Below are 20,799 nucleotides of genomic sequence, written 5' to 3'. Positions count from 1 at the left end.
ACCAAGCTTGTAGCCACCCCACTTTGTTCCACAATTCCAGCCTTGGTGAAACACTCTGGGACTTTGTTCTGTGTGGAAGCTGCAGTACAACTGAAGCACATACACCAGCAACAAAGGGCACAAGCAGATTACTCAACATGAATATATAATAAATGGTCCCTGAAGGGAGTTACCATTGATAATAAACCCATTTATGTGATTATGTGGAAGTGCTGGAGCCCATCTGTTCCTCTCCATGAGGTAGTTAACAACTTCAGAGTCATTACAAATTAACAGTTGGAGTAAATAATTGGTGACCTGCTGTGTGAATGTTTGTTTACCAAGTGTTTGTTCCTTTAGTTGTTGCAGGGATGTTAGAAATGATAAATTCTCGGATGCACAGTATTCCACCAGGCTCAGTTTGGGGGGGGGGCAGTGAAGCGGGGGAATTAATTGGATTTGGGGCCGGAAAGGAGCCTTTTCATGTTAATTGATGAAGCAGCTTGCTACAAATGTTCTGAAGTGATGCCACATAGTTTGCTTCATACAGAGTCACAGGTAATTCTGAACAACAGCAAAGTGTGTTATTTTAAAGACTGCATATGGTGATACCGTAAGTCCCAACCAGAATAGAGATGGTTGGGGTGACTCCCCTGCCAATCACACCTGAAGATCACAGTATAATTGAACCAGTAGTCCAGCGACCCAGGGTAATGCTCTAGGGACCCGGATTCAAATCCCACCGTGGCAGATGATGAAATTTGAATTCAACGAAAGTCTGGAATTGAAAGTCTACTGATGACCATGAAACCATTGTCAATTACAGTGAAAACCCATCTGGTCCACTAATGTCCTTTAGGAAAGGAAATCTGCTGTCCTTACCTAGTCTGGCCTACACGTGACTCCAGAGCCACAGCAATGTGGTTGATTCTTAAGTGCCCTCCGGGATGGGCAATAAGTGCTGGCCCAGCCAGCGATGCTCACATCCCACAAACAAATAAAAAAGAAATTGACTGGTGTTGATTTTCCACGCACCCACTTGTATTACCTAACTATCTCTGGACTTTTTAGGGAGCTCAATAAGCATTGATTTACTTGAGTCTTTGGGATTTCTACCATGTCATAAACTTTATGAAAGATGTGAGTTAATTTGTTTATTTCAAAGTCTTATAAACGTTTACTTTGTTCAGTGTGTATTTCATCTAGACCTTCTGCTTTATTGTTTTTCATTTATTTATTTTCTTTCGCCTTTCATGATCTTTGAGCCATCTATGTTTTTCTTAATTTGTTTCCTTGTATAGGAGTCTGTTGAACCTACCCCACCATTCAATATAGAGTCATAGAGGTTTACAACATGGAACCAGGCTCTTTGGCCCAACTTGTCCATGCTGCCTTTTTTTAAACCCCTAAGCTAATCCCAATTGCCCGTATTTGGCCCATATCCCTCTATACCCATCTTACCCATATATCTGTCTAAACACTTTTTAAAAGATAAAATTGTACCCACCTCTACTACTACCTTTGTCAGGTTGTTCCAGACACTCAACATCCTTTGGGCACTTTTGTATCTCTCCCCCTCACCTTAAACCTATGCCCTCTAGTTTTAGACTCCACTACCTTTGAGAAAAGATATTGACTATCTAGATGATCTTTGTCCCTTGTTATTTTATAAACCTCTATAAGATCACCCCTCAGCCTTCTAAGCTCCAGACAAAAGCCCTGGTCTATCCAGCCTTTCCTTATAATTCAAATTATTAAGTCCCAGTAGCATCCGAGTAAATCACTTCTGCACTCTTTTAGTTAAATAATATCCTTCCTATAATAGGGCGACCAGAACTGTACACAGTATTCCAAGTGTGGCCTTATCATTGTCTCCTATAGCTTCAACAAGACGTCCTAACTCCTCTATTCAATGTTCTGATCAATGAAACCAAGCTTGCTGAATGCCTTCTTCACCACTCTGTCCACCTTTGTCTCCACTTTCAAGGAGCTATGAACCTATACCCCTAGATCTCTTTGTTCTGTAACTCTCCGCAGTGCCCTACCATTAACTGAGTAAGTCCTGCCCTGGTTGAATCTACCAAAATGCATCACCTCGCATTTATCTAATTTAAACTCCAACTGCCACTTGTCAGCCCACTGGCCCAACATGATCATGGCTGATCATCCACTTTAGTGCCTTTTTCCACTACACTATCCCCATATCCCTCAATGGGGGAAAAACAGTCATCAATCGCGAAGGAAAGGGTGTGTGTGACTGGCCACAGGAGAGGCTTGGATATTGGAGGACTCGGCCAGTAATCAGGGCAAGGTGGCAAGAATGCAGTGTGACGGGTGGGAAAGGAGAGTGGCAGCAGTTATTGCATCTGTTGCAGTGTTAACATTTAATCTCTCTTTTTTTTGCTAATGGTATCCCAAGCAGTACAGACAGTAATGCTAGCCAATAGGAATGTACCACAGTATTCACTGCTACTGACACTTACCTTCCAGTAAATACATGATCAGGAACATTGATCACGATTTTGCAATTTAATGAAATGATGCTTCAGGTCTTAGCTTAGATCAACAGGACTTCAGCAGAGAGAATGACAAGGTAGCAGATCTGAAACACACTGACCTCCAGTACGATCCCCTGAGTTTCTGGTGAGCAGCTGATCCTGGGCCAGGTAATTGCTGACCAGGGGTCCAGAATGAGGGACTGAAATGAGGCAATTAATACGATTCAACATTAATAGTTTTGAAGTAAGCAAATGTAGTTATCAGCAGTTAAAGCTTTAAAATAAGTTATTAGAATCCTTCCTTAGCATGCTGTTGTGTGAAAGTAACAATCACAAAATTAATGACCTTCACCTGTTGGTAGTGTGATAAGAAGTTAGTTAAATTACAACTGCAATCTGTATTGTCAGTGTCAGGATTTTATAATGTCAGGTGATATCCAAAAGGTATAAATATGTTACACAGCCTTGATACCATATTATGATCACTCATCCCTAAAGTTTTTACAGCAAGATTATTAATTAACCTTTTATTGTTACATAATACTAGATCTAAAATATCCTGTTCTCAGTCGGTTCCTCGCTTATTGCTCTAGAATGCTCCCTCACACGCTCCAGAAATTCGTCTTCCATTGCCTTAGTGCTGATTAGCTTTACCTAATCTATATGCAATTGAAGCAATTACTGTATGACCCATACTTCATGCTTCTCTAATCTCCTGATTAATACCAAGATCTAGATTATCACTATTGTTCAGTGGCCTGTAAACAACTACCAGTGTTTACTGCTGTTGCTGTTTCTTAGCTCCACCCAAATAGATTCTAATACTTGTTCACCCAATCTGAGATCCTCACTTACTAATGTACTGATCCCTTCCTTTGTTTTCCATGCAACATAATATCCCTGAAGTGCAGAAGGAGGTCATTTGGCCAATCGAGCCTGCACCGACCACAATCCCACCCAGGCCCTGTCCCCATAATCCCATTTATTTACCCTGCTAATCTCCCTGACATTAGGGGCAATTTTACCATAGCCAATCAACCTATCCTGCACATCGTTGGACTGTGAGAGGAAACCAGAACACCTGGAGGAAACCCATTCAGACATGAAGAGGATGTGCAAACTCCGTAAAGACATCACCTCTCTTTTTCCTTTCTGGCTATCCTTCCTAAATGTCAAGTGTTCTTGAATAGTCAGTCCTCTGTCTTGGTCACCTTGCAGCCTTGTTTGTGTAATGGCAATTAAATCTTGCACATTTACCTCTATTTCTGTCTTTATTGTCCATGCTGTTTGTGTTTGGATAGAGTGCCACTTACTTGGTCTTTTGACATTATTCCAAATTCTAAGCTTAGTTGATGCTTGCCTTTACTTTGCCTGCCTTCTAATTTCACTTGCTACTTTTCTACTTCCCGAAACAGCTTTAGCTCCTTCTGATTTGAGCGACACCCCCATCCCCCTCAGGTTCCCATTTCCCTGGACATCTCTGGCCAGCAGCACTATCAAATCTCCCTGCAAGGATATTCGTCTCAATGCTGTGCATCTTGTACAGGTTCCAGTGACCCCAGAACCAGTCATGATGCCTCAGAAATCTGATGGCCCTCTGCCCTACACCACTTCTCCAGCCACGTGTTTGATAAGGTCTCCAATAAGCTCTATCCTTCCCCCTAGTTATAGAATCCCTATAGTGCAGAAGGAAGCCATTGAGCCTGTACTGACACCCCGATCCCACATGTTTACCCTGCTAGTCCCCTGACACTAATGGAGAATTTAGCATAGCCAATCCACCTAATCTGCACATCTTTATATTGTTGATATTTTTGTATTGATAAAACATTTTTGATTTTAATCATCAAAATATTTTCATGCCCTCTCATTGCTTTTGTAATCTCTTTATTTAATTTAATCTCAGCACTTAGTTTACTTCTTTAAGCTTGCTGCACCCTTGAGCTCTCAATATCTAATATAAATTTCCTTTTTTTTAACCTTGTCCTTGACATTCAGGGTACTGTAGACCCACTGCTCTAACACTTTTAAGTACCTTTAAGTTGCAATTTCCAGTCCACTTTTTGCCAAATCACATCTTACCATAAGAAAATTGGCCTTTCTCTAATGTAAAAGTTTTGTTCCTGCTCTATTTCTGTCTTTTTACAAAACAATGTGAAATCTCACTGAATTGTGATCCTCTCCCACTTGTACCTCTTGCCCCTGCCAGATTCATTCCCAAAACCAAGACCAAGACTGTCCCTCCTCATGTTGGACTTGCCTCATTTTGATTAAAAATAAAAGTTACCCTAAATCTGGTTGCATGACAGCTGGTTAGGATTTGGAATGCACTGGCTGATGAGGGAGAGGACACGGATTCAACAGTAACTTTCAAAAGGGAATTGGGCAAATAATTCAAGGCAGAAAAATTGCAAGGATGAAACAGCAGGAGGAGTGGAGCTAACCGGATAGAGCAGACTTGATGGTCTGAATAGCCTCCTTCAGTATTGTGCTATTCTATTTTTATACGTCTGAAAAGACTTATCAAGTGCTTCAAAATGCTGTGGTTAGGTCGAATATTCATGCTACCTTATTAAACCTATCACCTAAAGAGGTCTTGATTAAGCCCTTATGGCATCAGATATTGGGGTGCACAAGAACATCTCATTCTCTTCCTCCCCACAGCCAAATAATGAGCCAGTTGATATTCTACCACCATAAAAGCAAAGGCCGTAGGTTCTCTTGGGCAGTGCAGTTGGATAAATTCCTGGCCTTATTTCAGTCGAGGGAATAATTTGTTTTGAACTGATGTCTCTCCACTGTTTTGTGGCACCATATGTTAGTGTAACAAAAATGGCCATGATGGCTTATTTATTGCATTATTTCTTGTCAGTTACACTGCACAGAATTAAAATTGGTTTCTGCTCGCTGTTGCTTAGGCTGTAGAGAAGGCACATTGCAGTCTGGATCTGTGTCAAGACAAGGTCTTGGTATCTATGGTTTGATTGCTGTCATTGCCCTTGGATGCAGATGTGTGTTGCAGATCACTCAGCGTGTTTGGAACTGATCAAGAGCATTCCATTCAGTTCACACATCATATGTGAATTGTTTTTTAAGGACTATGCTTTGATTGACTGCCATACCTTTGGAGGCACCATTCACACTTGAGGAATGAGCAGGGCCGTGATTCTGTGTGGATGCTTTGGCAGACATCTCTGCTGCTGGAAGCTACAGGTTGTAGATTTATGTTTGGTTGCCAGCCATCAGAGGTACTGTACAAGCCTGCAAAAATATATGTGAAATCTCATTGAGACTGCAATGCTAAGGGAGTGCTGCACTGCTAAGAGGTGATGTCTACAAGATGGAACGTAAAACAAAGGCCTTGTGTTCTCTCTCAGGTAAATGATCCCCTTGCACTATTTCAAAGAAGAGCTGAGGAATTCTCTTCAGTATCCTGGACAATATTTATTCCTCATATTGCTTATATGTACATATTACCTGGTTGCTTGTGTGATATTGCTGTGTGCAAATTGGTTGCCAGACTTCCTATGTTAAAACAATGATTACAAAAGTACTTCACCGGTTATTAACTGCCTGAGAATTTCTGTGATAAGTGGCAACTAAAACAAACCTTTTTTTTAATTAGGGGATCTGTCTTGCACACATGTTTAGCATAGACACAGAAAATGCTGGGAAAACTCAGCAAGTCTGGCAGCATCTGTGGTGAGGGAATCAAGAGTTAATGGGCAGAAGTTCCCGTCCATTCACGCCAGCAGGATTGTCCCATCCTGCTGCATGATGTATGATTTTTGAAAGAGGGTCAACGTTTGACCAGAGTCAGGATCACCTGTCATCGTGCGATTATAGTCTGTAAGCTGGGATGTGTTGGTGAGGCTCTCTGCTCAACCTGAGTCGTGCACCATTCAGTTAGGTAAAGGGCAGGTGAAGGCATAACGTACGCTGATTTGCATGGAGGATGCGAGGCCAGTTGGAGATGTGGCTTGTTGCCAAATTCTCGAACGCTGCTGCAGCGAGAGCTTGGCATGAATGGCTGGTAAGATCATGCCCAATGTTCCAAGTCCATATGACTCCTGTTCAGAATGTTCATGTTTTGTGGTTTGTTATTGACAGTTTGAGGAGATTCATAAAAGTTTGTAATTAATGTAAGTGTGCTACTGCTACTAAGTATTGTCCTTTTATCCGTTTTGCATTCACTAAATGTATGTAGTGATTGTAAATCATGATTGATCTTGCCTAACCCTGCTAAGTGTTTCCTGCATTCTTAGTCTTCATCTAATTAGCAGTAGATCAGAGGTGAGATGAGGAGAATTTTTTTTTAAGTAGCGTGTTACAATAATCTTGACGGTAATGTCTGAAAAGATGGTGAAAGTAGGATTCAATAGTAACTTTCAGCAGTAGCAACTGCAATAAGTGTGATCACACTTATTAGAAATGTGATAAATATCTCCATTGGAAAGGTGATATTTGCAGGGCTGTAGGGAGGAGCGCAAGAGGAGAAGAGATCATTTAGATTATTATTTGAAAGAGCTGACGCAGTCATCATGGCTGAGTGGCCTCCCTCTGTGCTGTATGATTCTCTGAAGAGGGTTGACGTTTGACTAGAGAGTCAAGATCACCTGTCATTATCCGATATAGTCTGTAAGCTGGAATATGTTGGTGAGGCTCTCTGCTCAACCTGAGTTTTATACCATTCAGCTAGATAAAAGCAGGTGAAGGCATAACGTACGCTGATCTGCATGGAGGATGCGAGGTCAGTTTAAGAAACTGACAAGTGTTACAACCTAACCATTGACGACAGTCTGCATTTCATTGACAAATGCATCTTTAATAATGGGTCAGTGCATGACATTATTCCCTTATGCAAATAGGTAAATTGGACTCTCTCCATGTGTGCGTTCGCGCAACAAATTATTCTCACCCAGGCCTTGATTAATTCCATTGTTGACATGGCTATTTTTCAGAAAAGCTTTAGTGTGTGTAACAGCTGTGGAGAGGTTTAAAAATCCTGCTTCACTCTCTGGGGAGATGAAAACAATCCGAGTTTTCTTTACTCAAGGAAATCAGGTTTTAACTTGAATTTGTTATGTTTTTACAGACTTCAGGTAAACAATGTGTTTTAGTTTTGGGCGAGTTTTCTCAACTTCTTTTAAATTGCATTTAGAATCTGCCTTATTACAAACTGTTTGGAATTTGCTCATTGGCGATTTTATAATTGAATGAAAATCCTGTTAACATGGATTTTATATTTTAGATATAAAGCGTTTTCTCTGCAACCATTCACTGAAGAATATTAGACTTTCGGTAACTTTCACGGGCCTAGTTTGAAATTTTATCTCTTTTATACTTTGTCACTTTGTTTGATGTTCTCCTCAGAACAGTCCATCAGTTATCCCTTTAGTCACACGAAAATTCTGTATCCAAGATCTTCACATTTTTGACATTGTACAGTAACTTTTTTTTATTTACTTGTGGGACATGGGTGTCACCGGCTGGCCAGCATTTATTACCATCCCTAGTTGCCCAAAGGCAATTAAGAGTCAGCCAAATTGCTGGGGCAGTGGAGTCATGTGTAGGTCAGACTAGGTAATGGTGGCAGATTTCCTTCCCAAAAGGATATTAATGAACCAGATGGATTTTTTTTTCCAACAGTCAACAATGGTTTCAGGATCATCAGTAGATTCTTGATTCCATTTTTTTTAATTGAATTCAAATTCCACCATCTGCCATGGCGGGATTTGAACCCAGGTCCCCAGAAATTAGCTGAGTTTCTGGGTTATTAATCTAGCGAGCATATCACTACTAGGCCGTCGCCTCCCCAGTATGTACTTGTTAGAATAATGTACTGCCCAAGGACCCTGAGGTAAAGATGGGAAAGTATCAGAAAATGCTGGAAAAACTCAGCAGACCTGACAGCATCTGTGGAGAGAGAATAGAGCCAACGTTTGTGTCAGGGTGACCCTTCGTCAGAGCTGAAGGCAAAGAAAATCAGACAAGATTTGTACTATGAGGTTGGGGGGGGTGCTGTAATTAGTCAAAGGAAATGTAAATAATGATGATAAAGGCTGAGAATGGCGCTAAAAGTGTCCAGTACGCAGTCGGAATGAATGAATGGCGGAACAGAGATGCAGAGTGGCAACGGACAACCTGAGGAATGTGGCAGTTGTCCCGAGGTTTGGAAGGGTCGAGATGGAGAGCAAGATTTCAAGGGTGGGAGAAATAAAAATAACCTTATTTGTATAAGGCATAATAAGAACAGATGAACAAGATGAAAAGAACAAATGAAACAGAATAATTGGAAATGGGGTGAAGGTGGAGGAGAAAGTTCATGCTTTGAGCTTGTTGAATTCAATCTTCAGTCAGGAAGGCTGTGAAGTGCCCATTTGGAAGATGAAAATATCAGAGTTGTCCATGGCTCCATTAATTACAGTCAACTCCTGATGTTAACCAGAGGGGTTGTTGAGTCAACTTGCACTGTATGAAGATAAATAACATGTTGATAATGCCAGTTCAACAACCTCTATTTTGTGATTTGCTGCAAGGCTTGGTTATAATCCAAGCTTTGCCACTTTATAATCTGCTGATTGATGTCCTGTCTAACGGTGGCATATTCATGTATAAATATTTCAAAACAGGTAATGGCAAAAAAAAACACATTTGCAGGCACAGCTCTGGAATAAATGCTTGTCTTTTTTTAGCAATAAAGGGGACAAAAGCTCCTTGCACGGAATAGTTGTCATGATAGTTTAACCATGACACATACTTGCTCTGCTTTGTCTTGTATACTGACAGGAAAAGCCCAACTGTGTGGCTAAGTATTAGGGAGAATTGCTTCCATTTGCCATTAATGCTCGTTAACAGCGATGCTTTTCTTCTCCATTGCCAAGGGGTGACAGCTTGCCTGGAGATCAGTGACAGAGTTGCTGAAGACAACTACGAGATAAGCAGTGTATATGGTCCCAAACGTGGGCGACTCAACCGGGAGCAGCAGGTAACACGAGTCTGCTTTTCTCTGATGGATATTACAATGCTGCTTTTTAAACTGTCAAATTGTGACACTTGTTTTCTTTCAACTCACATTTTGCAGCATTCTTGTAAAGTTGATTTTTTGATAACTGTGTTTTTTAAAAAAATCAGAACTCTGCTTGCTATGACAATGATTTTGGGTACCATAGCATCAGCGTGTGTTTATACATACTCCCTAACAAATTGAAAATATTTAATGAGCTGTTTTTTCCCCTCTAGCATTGGAAATTGCTTTGAGTTCCTCTTGTTTCCGATGTGGAATCATGGTACCAGTTTCATATTGATGCAGTCATTTGGATTTTACAATGGATTTTATGGGCAGCACAGTAGTTAGCACTTCTGCCTCTCAGTGCCAGGGACCCAGGTTCAATTCCCACCTTGGGTCACTGTCTGTGTGGAGTTTGCATGTTCTCCCCATGTCTGCATGGGTTTCCTCCCACACTCCAAGGGTGTGTGGGTTAGGTGGATTGGTAGTGTCAGGGGGACTAGCTATGATAAATGCATGGGGTTATGGGGATGGGGTCTGGGTGGGATTGTGGTCAGTGCAGACTCGATGGGCCGAATGGCTTCTTCCTACACTGTAGGGATTCTATGAAAATGGCAGCGGGATTTGGACAACACGGTTCCGTTGAACTGTTACTTGTACTCAAACAGTGTGGTGTGATTCCCACTCCATGAGACCATCTCATCCAGTTGTGGTGCAGTATCATTCCAGGCCAATACCTCACTGTACTTGAGGCTGTCTAGTGGACTGTGTGTGAATTGACAGAAATGTGTTTAGAATCATCTGAAGATAAAACAAATACAATAAAAAGCGCATACAAAGCTCTGGGATCAATTTCCATAGGAACAATTCAGAGAGGAGCAGTTAGATTGATCGTATAGGGGACCTGTGTTAAATCACACTGTGTACAGTGCACTTTTTTTTTCTGGCGCTCAATGTTAGAAAAGGATTAGGCCCGGAAGAAAGTTCTGGCATCATCCTTGCCGATTTCTGTTACACAGAGTGTATAACAATCAATAAAGACTGCAGGCTGACGTGCTTTTCTCCAGAAAAGAGAAGACTGAGAGGTGAAGGTTTTGAAAGTGATGAAGGGGGTTCAGTGCAGTAGGTGTACAGAAGATTTTCCCACTTTTGGAGAGTCCAAATCTAGGTGCCGTAAATATAAGGTGGTCACTAATAAATCCAAGGAGTTTTATGAGGCAAGTTTTTTTTACACAGAGGGTGGTGGGTGCCTGGAACTTGCTGCCAGGGGAGGTAGTGAAAGCAGGTACGATAGTGACTGTTAAAGGGCGTCTTGACAAATACGTGAATACGATGGGAATAGAGGGATATGGTCCCTGGAAGGGTTGGGGGGTTGTGGGGCAGCATGGTCGGTGGGGGCTTGGAAGGCCTGTTCCTGTGCTGTAATTTTCTTTGTTCTTTGTCTTTGGAATTCAGGAGAAACTTCTTGACACAGAATGTTTATAATGAAGAACACTCCGCCATGTGGAATGGTTCACAGCGGCGTAGAAACAGGCCCTTTGGCCCAACTTGTCCATGCCGCCCAGTTTTTATCACTAAGCTAGTCCCAATTGCCCACATTTGGCCCATATCAGTCTATACCCACGTAACTGTCTAAATGCTTTTTAAATGAAAAATTTGTACCTGCCTCTACTGCTGCCTTTGGCAGCTTGTTCCAGACGCTCACCACCCTCTGTCTGAAAAAAATGGCCCTCTGGACTCTTTGTTGAGCTGAATGAAATGCATGGATGCATTTAGGTGAAATTTAGATAAGTAGATGAAACGGCAAACAACTGACAGATGCATTGGTAAAATGAGATTAAATAAAATGAGAAACTGGTCATGTGGAGCCTGAAAACTGGCAGAGGCATATGTAAACAATTTTGATTTTGTTTTGTAATTTTACACTGTTCAGTTTGAATGACTGGATAATTACACTTTTTTAATAAAAAAAAAACAATTTTGAATTATCAGGAGTCACCTGCTTACAGGAGAAGCTGCTACACTGCTTATTTTTTGTTCTTTCACGGGATGTGGGTGTTGCTGGCTAGGCCAGCATTTATTGCCCTTGAGAAGGTGACGATGAGCTGCCCTGGACTGCTGCAGTCCAAGTGTTGTAGGAATGCCCAGAAGAGGGAATTAGGGAGAGAATTCCAGGATTTTGACCAGGTGACAGTGAAGGAACAGAGATGTGTGGCTTGGAGAAAAGCCTGCAGGTGGTGTATTTCCATGTATCTGCTGCCCTTGTCTTAGGTGGTAGAAGTTGTGGGTTTTGAAAGTGCTGACAAACGAACCTTGGTGAGATGCTGCGGTGCATCTTGTAGATGGTGCACACTGCTGCCATCGTTGTCAGTGGTGGAAGGAGTATATGGTGAAGGTGGTGGATGGGATTACAATCAAGCAGGTTATGGAGAGACATTCGTTCAGGCAAATGAAGAGTATTCCATCACACTCCTGACCTGTGCCTTGAAAACGATAGACAAGCTTTGGAGGGTCAAGAGGTGAGTCACTCGCCGAAGGATTCCTAGCATCTAATCAGTTGTTGCGGCTACAGTATTTGTATGGCTAGTCTGGTTCATCCTCAGGATGTTGATGGTGGGAGATTCAACAGTGGTAATCCCATTGAATGTCAAGTGGAGACAGTGGATTCTCTGTTGTTGGAAATGGTCATTGCCTGGCATTTGTGTGGCGTGAATATTACTTGCCACTTGTCAGCCCAACCCTAGATACTGTCCAGGTCTTGCTGCATACTAACATGGATTTCTTCAGTATCTGAGAAGCTGTGAATGGTATGGAACCCTTTGCAGTCATCAGCGAACATCCCCGCGTCTGACCTTATGATGGAGGGAAGGTCATTGATGAAGCAGCTGGTTGGACTTAGGACACTACTGTGAGGGACTCCTGCAGTGCTATTCTGGAGTTGAGATGATACGCCTCCCAACAACCTCAACCATCTTTGTGCTAGATATGACTTGAGCCAATGAAGAGTTTCCCCTATTCTCCGTTTTGCAAGTCTCTTTGATACCATACTCAGTCAAAAGATGCCAAGGACTTTAACTCTGACCTCACCTCTGGAATTCAGCTCCCTTGTCCATGTTAGACAAAGGCTGTAATGAGTTCCTGTGAGGCCCTGGGACTGAGCAGGTTATTGTTGAAAGTACTTGACTGATGTGGTGGGAATTGGCCAGGTTGGATTTGTCCTTTCTGTGTACAGGGCATATCTGGTCAATTTTCTACACTGCTGCATAGATGACAGTGTTGTAACTGTACTAGAACAGCTTGGCTAGGGGTTAAGCATGTTCTGGAGCACCAGTCTTCAGGACTATTGTCAGGGCTTATTGCCTTTGCAGTATCCAGTGCCTTCAGACATTTCACGATTTCATGTGGAGTGAATTGAATTAACTGAAGACTGATTTTTGTGATTAGTGTACAGTGAAAAGCATTGTTTCTTACACACTATGCAGACAAAGCATTCTGTACATAGGGAAGGAAAGGAGAGGGTGCAGAATGTAGTATTACAGTCACAGCTAGGTGTAGAGAAAGCTCAACTTAATACGAGGTAAGCCCATTCAAAAGTTTGACGGCAGCAGGGAAGAAGCTGTTCTTGATTGGTACGTGATCTCAGATGCTGGGGGCCTCCGTTGGAGGCCAAGATGGATCATCCACTTGACATTTCTGGCTGAAGATTGTGGTGAGTGCTTCATCCTTGTCCTTTACACAGATGTGCTGGGCTCCTCAATCATTGAGGATGAGATATTTGTGGAGCTGCCTCCAGCGAATTGTTTAATTGTCCATCACCGTTCATGACTGGACGTGGAAGGACTGCAAAGCTTCATCTAATCTGTTGGTTGTGGGATTGCTTAACTCTGTCTAGTACTTGCTGCTTGTGCTGGATGGCATGCAAATAGTTCTGTGTTATAGCTTCACCAGGTTATCACTTCGTTTTTAGGTACGCCTGATGTTGCTCCATTATGCCCTCCTGCTCTCTTCATTGAACCAGAATTGATTCCCTGGCTTGGTCGTTATGGCAGAGTGGGGGATATGTTGGGCCATGAGGCTACAGATTGAGGTTGAGTACAATTCTGCTGCTGTTGATGGCCCACAGCACAGTTTTGAGTTGCTAGAGCTGTTCAAAATCTATCCCATTTAGCACAATGGTAGTACCGCACAACACAATGGAGGGTGTCCTTAATGTGAAGACAGGACTTTGTCTCCACAAGGATTGTGTATGATCACCCCTACCAATGCTGTCATGGGCAGATGCAGGTAAGGATTTGGTCCCTCTTGCTTTCCTTGCTAACTGCTGCAGACCCAGTGCAGCAGCTACGTTCTTGAGGACTCAGCTAACTCAGTCAGTCATGGTACTACCAAGCCATTCTTCTTGATAGATATTGGAAACCCCCACACTCGGAGTGCATCCACCCAGAGTGCTTCTTCCAGTGGAAGAGTACTGAGTCGTTAGCAGTAGATAGTAATCATCAGGAAGTTTCCTCGCTCGTGTTTGGCATGAGCCTTCATGACTCCATGTTGATTGCTCCATCCTGCTGGATGTTACAGTGCTGTCACCTCTGGTTAGTCTGTCCTATCAGTAGGACAGGACAGACCCAGAGATGGTGATTGTGGTGTCTAGGATATTGCCTGGAAGGAATGATTTTGTGACCATGACTTGTCAAGGCTGTTGCTTGGAACAGCTCCCACAACCCCCAGATGGTTAAGGGAGAACACTGCAGGCTGACCAAGCTGTGTTTTCCATTGCGGTTTCCAGTTGATGGCAGGTGATACATCTGGTTTCAATCCTTTCTCTTTTATGCATTCGTGGGACATGGGTGTCACTGGCTGGCCAACGTTTGTTGCCCATCCCTAGTTACCCTTGGAGGGCAGTCGAGGGTCAACCACATTACTGTGGTTCTGGAGTCACATGTAGGCCACACCAGGTAAGGATGGCAGATTTCCTTCCTTAAAGAACATTAATGAACCAGATGGGTTTTTCCCACAATTGACAATGGTTTCATGGTCATCAATAGATTCTTAATTCCAGATACTTTTTATTGAATTGCTGTGGTGGGATTCCAACCTGGGTCCCCAGAACATTAGCTGAGTTTCTGGATTAATTGTCCACCAGTAATATCACTAAGCCATCAGCTCCCCACTTGGATTCAATCGAGTGAGTAGTTTGCCGAGCCATTTCAGAGGGTGTTTTTTTTTTGTTGCCCATATCTAGTTGCCTTTGAACCGAGTTGCTTTGCTAGACCATTTCAAAGGGCAGTTGAGAGTCAACCACATGGCTGTGGCTCTGGAGTCACATGTAGGACAGACCTTGTAAGGGCGGCAGATTTCCTTCCCTAAAGGACATTAGTGAAGCAGATGGGTTTTCCTGAAAATCGACAGTTGAAGATGAATTTACTGAATTTATCTTCCTTCAGCTGCTGTGGTGGGATTCGAACCAATGTTCCCAGTGACCTAGGCCCCTGGATGACTAGTCTGGTGATATTACCACCACACTACTGCCTCCGCTAAGAATTGTCACTGGAGCAATTTGAACACATCCTGGAGTAAAAATAATCCATTTGAACCACTGCTGGATTTATGCTTGATCATTCGGTCCGCACGATTTTGCGGATGATAGCTAGGCAGCCAATATTTAGTGTCAATAACTTTCAAAGCTCTATATTTGATTAGGTCTGGCACAGGCAAATTCATGCTAAGCTGGAAACCAAATAGGATGAAGAAGGAAATTGTTGCTTGTGGAATAAATTGCTGGATAATGGAAATTGAGGCCAAGTTTAAAAATTGTAATGCGCATTGGGCAAATATGACCAGTACGGTCACTTGCGTGTTGGTCCTCAAATTTCCATTCTGTTCATTCGTTTTAATCAGTAAGGATATTGAATATAATTATGTGGATAATTAAAATGCTCAAACAAGAAGGGTATAATTAAGCGATCTGCAGAAACCTGACACCAGGCCGATGACTGGGGATGGGCTAGCATTTTGTATTTTGAAATCTTGTACGGTATTGATACTGGAATAATTACAGAGTGAAGAGTATCTTCTTTAATCGAGTTGATTTGGTTTGAGTGTACACCTGGAGCAGCAATAGTTGTTACAGTAAATGCATTTTTTTTTTAAAAGCTGGTAGGTAAATAACTGCAGCGAGTATCTCAACTCTTGACTCCCCAAAGTCTGTCCTACATCGACAAGACACAAGTCAGGAGTGTGATGGAATACTCCCCACTTGCCTGGATGAGTGAAGCTCCAGCAATGCTCAAGAAGCTTGACACCATCCAGGGCAAAGCAGTCCTGCTTGATTGGCACCACATCCACAAACATCCACTCCCCCCCATCACCAAGGCTGAGTAGCAGCAGTGTGCATCATCTATAAGACGCTCTGCAGCAATTCACCAAGATCCCTTAGACAGCGCCTTCCAAACCCATGACCACTTCCATCTGGAAGAACAAAGGCAACAAATGCATAGGAAGACCACCACTTGCAAGTTCCCCTCCAAGATGCTCACCATCCTGACTTGGAAATACGTCGCCATTCCTTTACAATCGCTGGGTCAAAATCCTGGAATTGCCTCCCTAATGGCATTGTGGATCAACCCACAGAACCTGGACTGCAGCGATTCAAGAAGGCAGCTCACCACCACCACCTCAAAGGCAACTAGGGGTGGGCAATAAATGCTGGCCAGCCAGTGACGCCCATGTCCCATGATTGAAGAAGAAAAAACCTAATTCTTCAGAAGAGAGATTGACAAAATTGATCTGAGCATGTTTTAGGCTTGGCCTGATGGAAGCCTTGAAGATTCCACAGAGAATATGCTCCATGTGTGAGTGAGACCAGTAAAATGGTCATTAGAGAGGAATTCTGGAGAAACATCTTCCTCCAGAGAGTGGTTAGAATTTGGAATTTGCTATCATCAGGAATTGCATGAATGCATTTAAGGGATGCGTGAAGCTGGATAAATATTTTAGGGGGAAAGGAATAGATGGGCATGTTGGAGTTGGCAGGAGGAGGCTTGTAAGTGATGTAACCACAGTGCAGGCTGAATAGCTGTTTCTGTGTTGTAAATTCACATTCGCTCAATCTTCAATCCTGAAATATGATGTCAGCTAGAAAGCTGCCCCGCCTCTGTCATCCTCCTCATTGTGTCAGTAACATGGAACTAATATCAATCTATTCTTTTGTGTGTGCATTGTTTATGTCCTCCTGCATGGATCAGTATTTTATTGAAATTACAATTATTACAGCTGATCCCCTTACTCCTGATTTGTTAGGTAGTTCTATGATGATGAATATGGGAAATGTTGGTGTTATTTCAGTAAATGTATCCGATATTATTCCATAATCTAACAGGTTATTTCTGAGAGAGTGGTCATACCTGCTGCAGATCCTCACTGTGTACAAAGTTTATTTACCAGTGCCACAAGTAGATTTACATTCATAATGCAGTGAAGTTACTGTGAAAATCCCCTAGTCATTACACTCCAGTGCCTGTTTGGGTACACGAAGGGAGAATTTAGCATGGGCAATCCACCTAACCACCATGTCTTTGGACTGGGGGAGGAAACCAGAGCATCTGGCATGTGGGAGGCTTTCAAGTGTAAGCTGATAGGGATTCGGGACCAGCACATTCCTGTAAGGATGAAGGATAAATATGGCAAGTCTTGTGAACCTTGGATAACGAGAGATATTGTGAGCCTAGTCAAAGAGGAAAAGGAAGCGTTTGTCAAAGATAGGAAGCTGGGAACACACGAAGCAAGTATGGAATACAAGGAAAGTAGAAAGAAACTTAAGAAGTAAGGAGGGCTAAAAGGGGTCACGGAAAAGCATTGGCCAGCAGGATTAAGAAAAATCCCAAGGTTTTCATAGCCAGGGAGAGGGCCCACTCAAGGACGAGGGAGAGAATTTATGCGTGGAGCCAGAGAAAATGGGTGAGGTATTAAATGACTACTTTGGGTCAGTATTCACCAAAGAGAAGACCTTGGTGGATGATGAGTCTGGGATAGGGTGTATAGATAGTTTGAGTCATGTTGAGATGAAAATGGAGGAGGTATTGAGGTTCTTGAAGAACATTAAGGTAGACAAGTCCCCAGGGCCTGGTGGGATATATCCCAGAATATTGAGAGAGGCAAGAGCGGAAATAGTTGGGGCCTTCAGAGAAATTCCTGTATCCTCACTGCCTACAGGGGAGGTCCCAGAGGATTGGAGAATAGCCAATACTGTTCCTTTGTTTAAGAAGGGTAGCAAGAATAATCCAGGTAATTACAGGCCAGTGAGCCTTACATCAGTGATAGAGAAATTATTGGAGAGGATTCTTCGAGACAGGGTTTACTTCCACTTGGAAATAAGTGGATGTATTAGTGAGAGACGACATGGTTTTGTGAAGGGGAGGTCGTGTGGCTCCAACTTGATTGAGTTTTTCACAGAAGTGACAAAGATGATTGATGAGGGTAGGGCAGTGGATTTTGTCTACATGGACTTCAGTAAGGCAGACTGGTGTAGAAGGTGAAGTTGCATGGGATCAGAGGTGGATACAAAACTGGCTCGGCCGAAGAAGACAGAGGGTAGCAGTGGAAGGGTATGTTTCTGAATGGAGGGCTGTGACAAGTGATGTTCCTCAGGGATCAGTGCTGTGACCTTTGCTGTTTGTAATATAAATGAATGATTTGGAGGAAAATGTAACTGGATTGATTGGTAAGTTTGTGGACAACACAAAGTTTGATGGATTTGCAGATAGGATCATCAGAGGGTACAGCAGGATATAGATCAGTTGGAGACTTGGACGGAGAGGTGGCAGATGGAGTTTAGTCTGGACAAATGTGAGATAATGCATTTTGGAAGGTCTAATATAGATAGGAAATATACAGTAAATGGCAGAACCCTTAAGAGTATTGATTGGCAAAGGTATCTGGGTGTACAGGTGGCAATGCAGGTGGGGAAAGTAGTCAGGAAAGCATAGGGCATGTTTGCCTTTATCGGCCGGGGTATTGAGTTTTAGAACCTTAGTTAGGCTGCACTTGGAATCTAGTGTTCAGTTCTGGTTGCCACACTGCCAGAAGAATGTGGAGGCTTTGGAGAGCGTACAGAAAAGATTTACCAGGATGTTGCCTGTTATGGAGGGCATTAGCTATGAGGAGAGGTTGGAGAAACTTGGTTTGTTCTCACTGGAACAACAGAGGTTGGGGAAGTGACCTGATAGAAGTCTACAAGAGTATAAGAGGCCTGGACAGAGTGGATAGTCAGAAGTTTTTTCCAAGGGTGGAAGAGTCAATTACTAGGGGGAATAGGTTTAAGGTGAGAGGGGCAAGTTTTAAAAGAGATGTACGAGACAGATTTTTCACACAGAGAGTAGTGGGTGCCTGGAACTCATTGCCGGGGGAGGTAGTGGAAGCAGATACAATAGTGAGTTTTAAGGGACATCTGGATAAGTACATGAATAGGATGGGAATAGAGGGATATGGTCCCTGGAAGGGTAGGGGGTTTTAGTTAAGTCGGGCAACATGGTCGGTGCAGGCTCGGAGAAGGGCCTGTCCCATGCTGTAATTTTCTTTGTTCACCCGGAGAGAATGTGCAGACTTTGTGCACACAGTGACCCAAGCTGGGAATTAAGCCTGGGTCCCTGGCGCTGTGAGGCAGCAGTGCTTACCGCTGTGCCACCGTGTTGCCCAGTGCATGCGCCTAGCACGAGTTGAAATGCATCGTAACGCATCATTGTCCCATGCCATCACATGCTTCTAATCGCCTCTTTACTGTGTTTTTTTTTGCTGACCGTTAGCTGCCAAAGCTGTTTGATGGCTGCCACTTCTATTTCATGGGGCCATTCAAAAGTTGCAAGAAGGAAGAGCTTGTTCGCTTGGTCAAGGCCGGTGGGGGCCAGGTCCTTGCCCGGCAGCCCAAGCCGGACAGCGACGTGACTCAGAGCATCAACACCGTGGCTTATCATGCATTGCCTGGCTCCGATCAATCGTTCTGTACGCAGTACATCATCTATGACAAAGACAGCAATTACAAGCCTGAGAAGGTGAGATTGGGCAAGGTGTGGACTATCCATTCTACATGGCTGATTGAATGTGTGAAATCATTTGAATTGCTCTTGGTTCCTGAGCACTAATGGAATTAGAGCTATGTCTGGAGCTGATTTATTTTATGAAAAGAAGCAAAACAATGCTATTGATTGAAAATTATGGAGAAAAATGCATTAAAATGGAAAAAGCAGCTCAGAGAAGATGTGAATAACATTAAAATTGTGGGCCAAATTTGGTTAAACCAATCATTGTAAAAATTGCTTTATAATGACCTTCCTCTGCTAACTTCACTTATACTGTGTCACATTAAGTATTCATTACGCTAAATTAAGTTCATTCAATAAAAAGATTTATTTTATATCTTGCTCTACACGTTTTTCACACTCAATTTGTTTTAACATGAAATGAATAATGAAATACATCTGTTTAACTTGAATCCGGACGTGCTACGTGGCAGCATTTGTAGCTGTGTTCATCCTTCAATTTTTAACATGCTAGGTATCAAATCATGTGCTTTGTAATGAGGTTTGTCCCAGAGTTATATCTGTCCGCTACTCGAGCTCTTGCCAAATCACTGAAATGTAAAGCCATTTAAATAAACCAATAAAATAATCCAATAAAAGCTGTGAAACCGCTCTTGATTTACGCAGGTCTATAACTTTAGGATAATTGGGTTCATCACTGTGAGCCACTTCCACTCAGGACGGAGACTTTCTGCAGGCAGTCTTCCACCTCCAGCAACTTACTGGATAATTATCAGTAACGTTGTCAGCTTAATTTGTGTTCAGTCGTTCGGGGCAATGAAAAGTCTTCCAAGTTTTTTTAAGTTATGAATTCAGTCAATGCCTTACAATCAGAAGCCATGGAAGGAGACCATTCAACCCTTTCGTGTCTGTGCTGGCACTTTGAAGGGACTGTTGAATTAGTCCCACCTTCTTGCTCATTCCTCATGGCACTGCAGATTTATCTTTTTTGAAGATGCATCCAATTCCCTTTTGAAAGTTACTATTGCACCTGCTTCCATTCTCCCTTTCTGGCAGCACATTCCAGATCATTGTGACGTGCTGTGTATAAATAATTATCTCTCATCTGACTCCTGTGCCCTCAACTTACTAACTTACAGTGGAAACGATGTGGAATTCTCCCACCCCACCAGTGTTTGCTGGCTGGCTGGCGGGGTGGCTGGATGGGATGCAGTGAGTCTGGTGGGAGCCAAAAAAGTCAGAAACCCACTGACATAAAATCCCATTGCAATTTTCCCAATGG

The 20,799-nt window shown here is 42.8% G+C and overlaps 1 protein-coding gene across 2 annotated transcripts in view; it reads left to right on the top strand.

Annotated features, from left to right (window-relative positions):
- Positions 1 to 20,502, top strand: part of LOC145349912 (BRCA1-associated RING domain protein 1-like) — a 194,223-nt gene extending 173,721 nt beyond the window's left edge. For both annotated transcript variants that reach the window (XM_080198578.1, XM_080198579.1), the window contains 2 exons: positions 9,362 to 9,465; positions 19,284 to 20,502. In XM_080198578.1, the coding sequence (XP_080054704.1) occupies positions 9,362 to 9,465; positions 19,284 to 19,619 (440 nt within the window). In that variant the 3' untranslated portion in view covers positions 19,620 to 20,502. The remainder of the gene's footprint in view (positions 1 to 9,361; positions 9,466 to 19,283) is intronic.
- Positions 20,503 to 20,799: the final 297 nt, after the last annotated feature.

This window comes from Carcharhinus amblyrhynchos, chromosome 11 (assembly GCF_965287045.1).
Source record: "Carcharhinus amblyrhynchos chromosome 11, sCarAmb.v2.hapA, whole genome shotgun sequence".
Lineage (NCBI taxonomy): Eukaryota > Metazoa > Chordata > Chondrichthyes > Carcharhiniformes > Carcharhinidae > Carcharhinus > Carcharhinus amblyrhynchos.
This window is presented reverse-complemented; position numbering and strand designations above follow the sequence as displayed.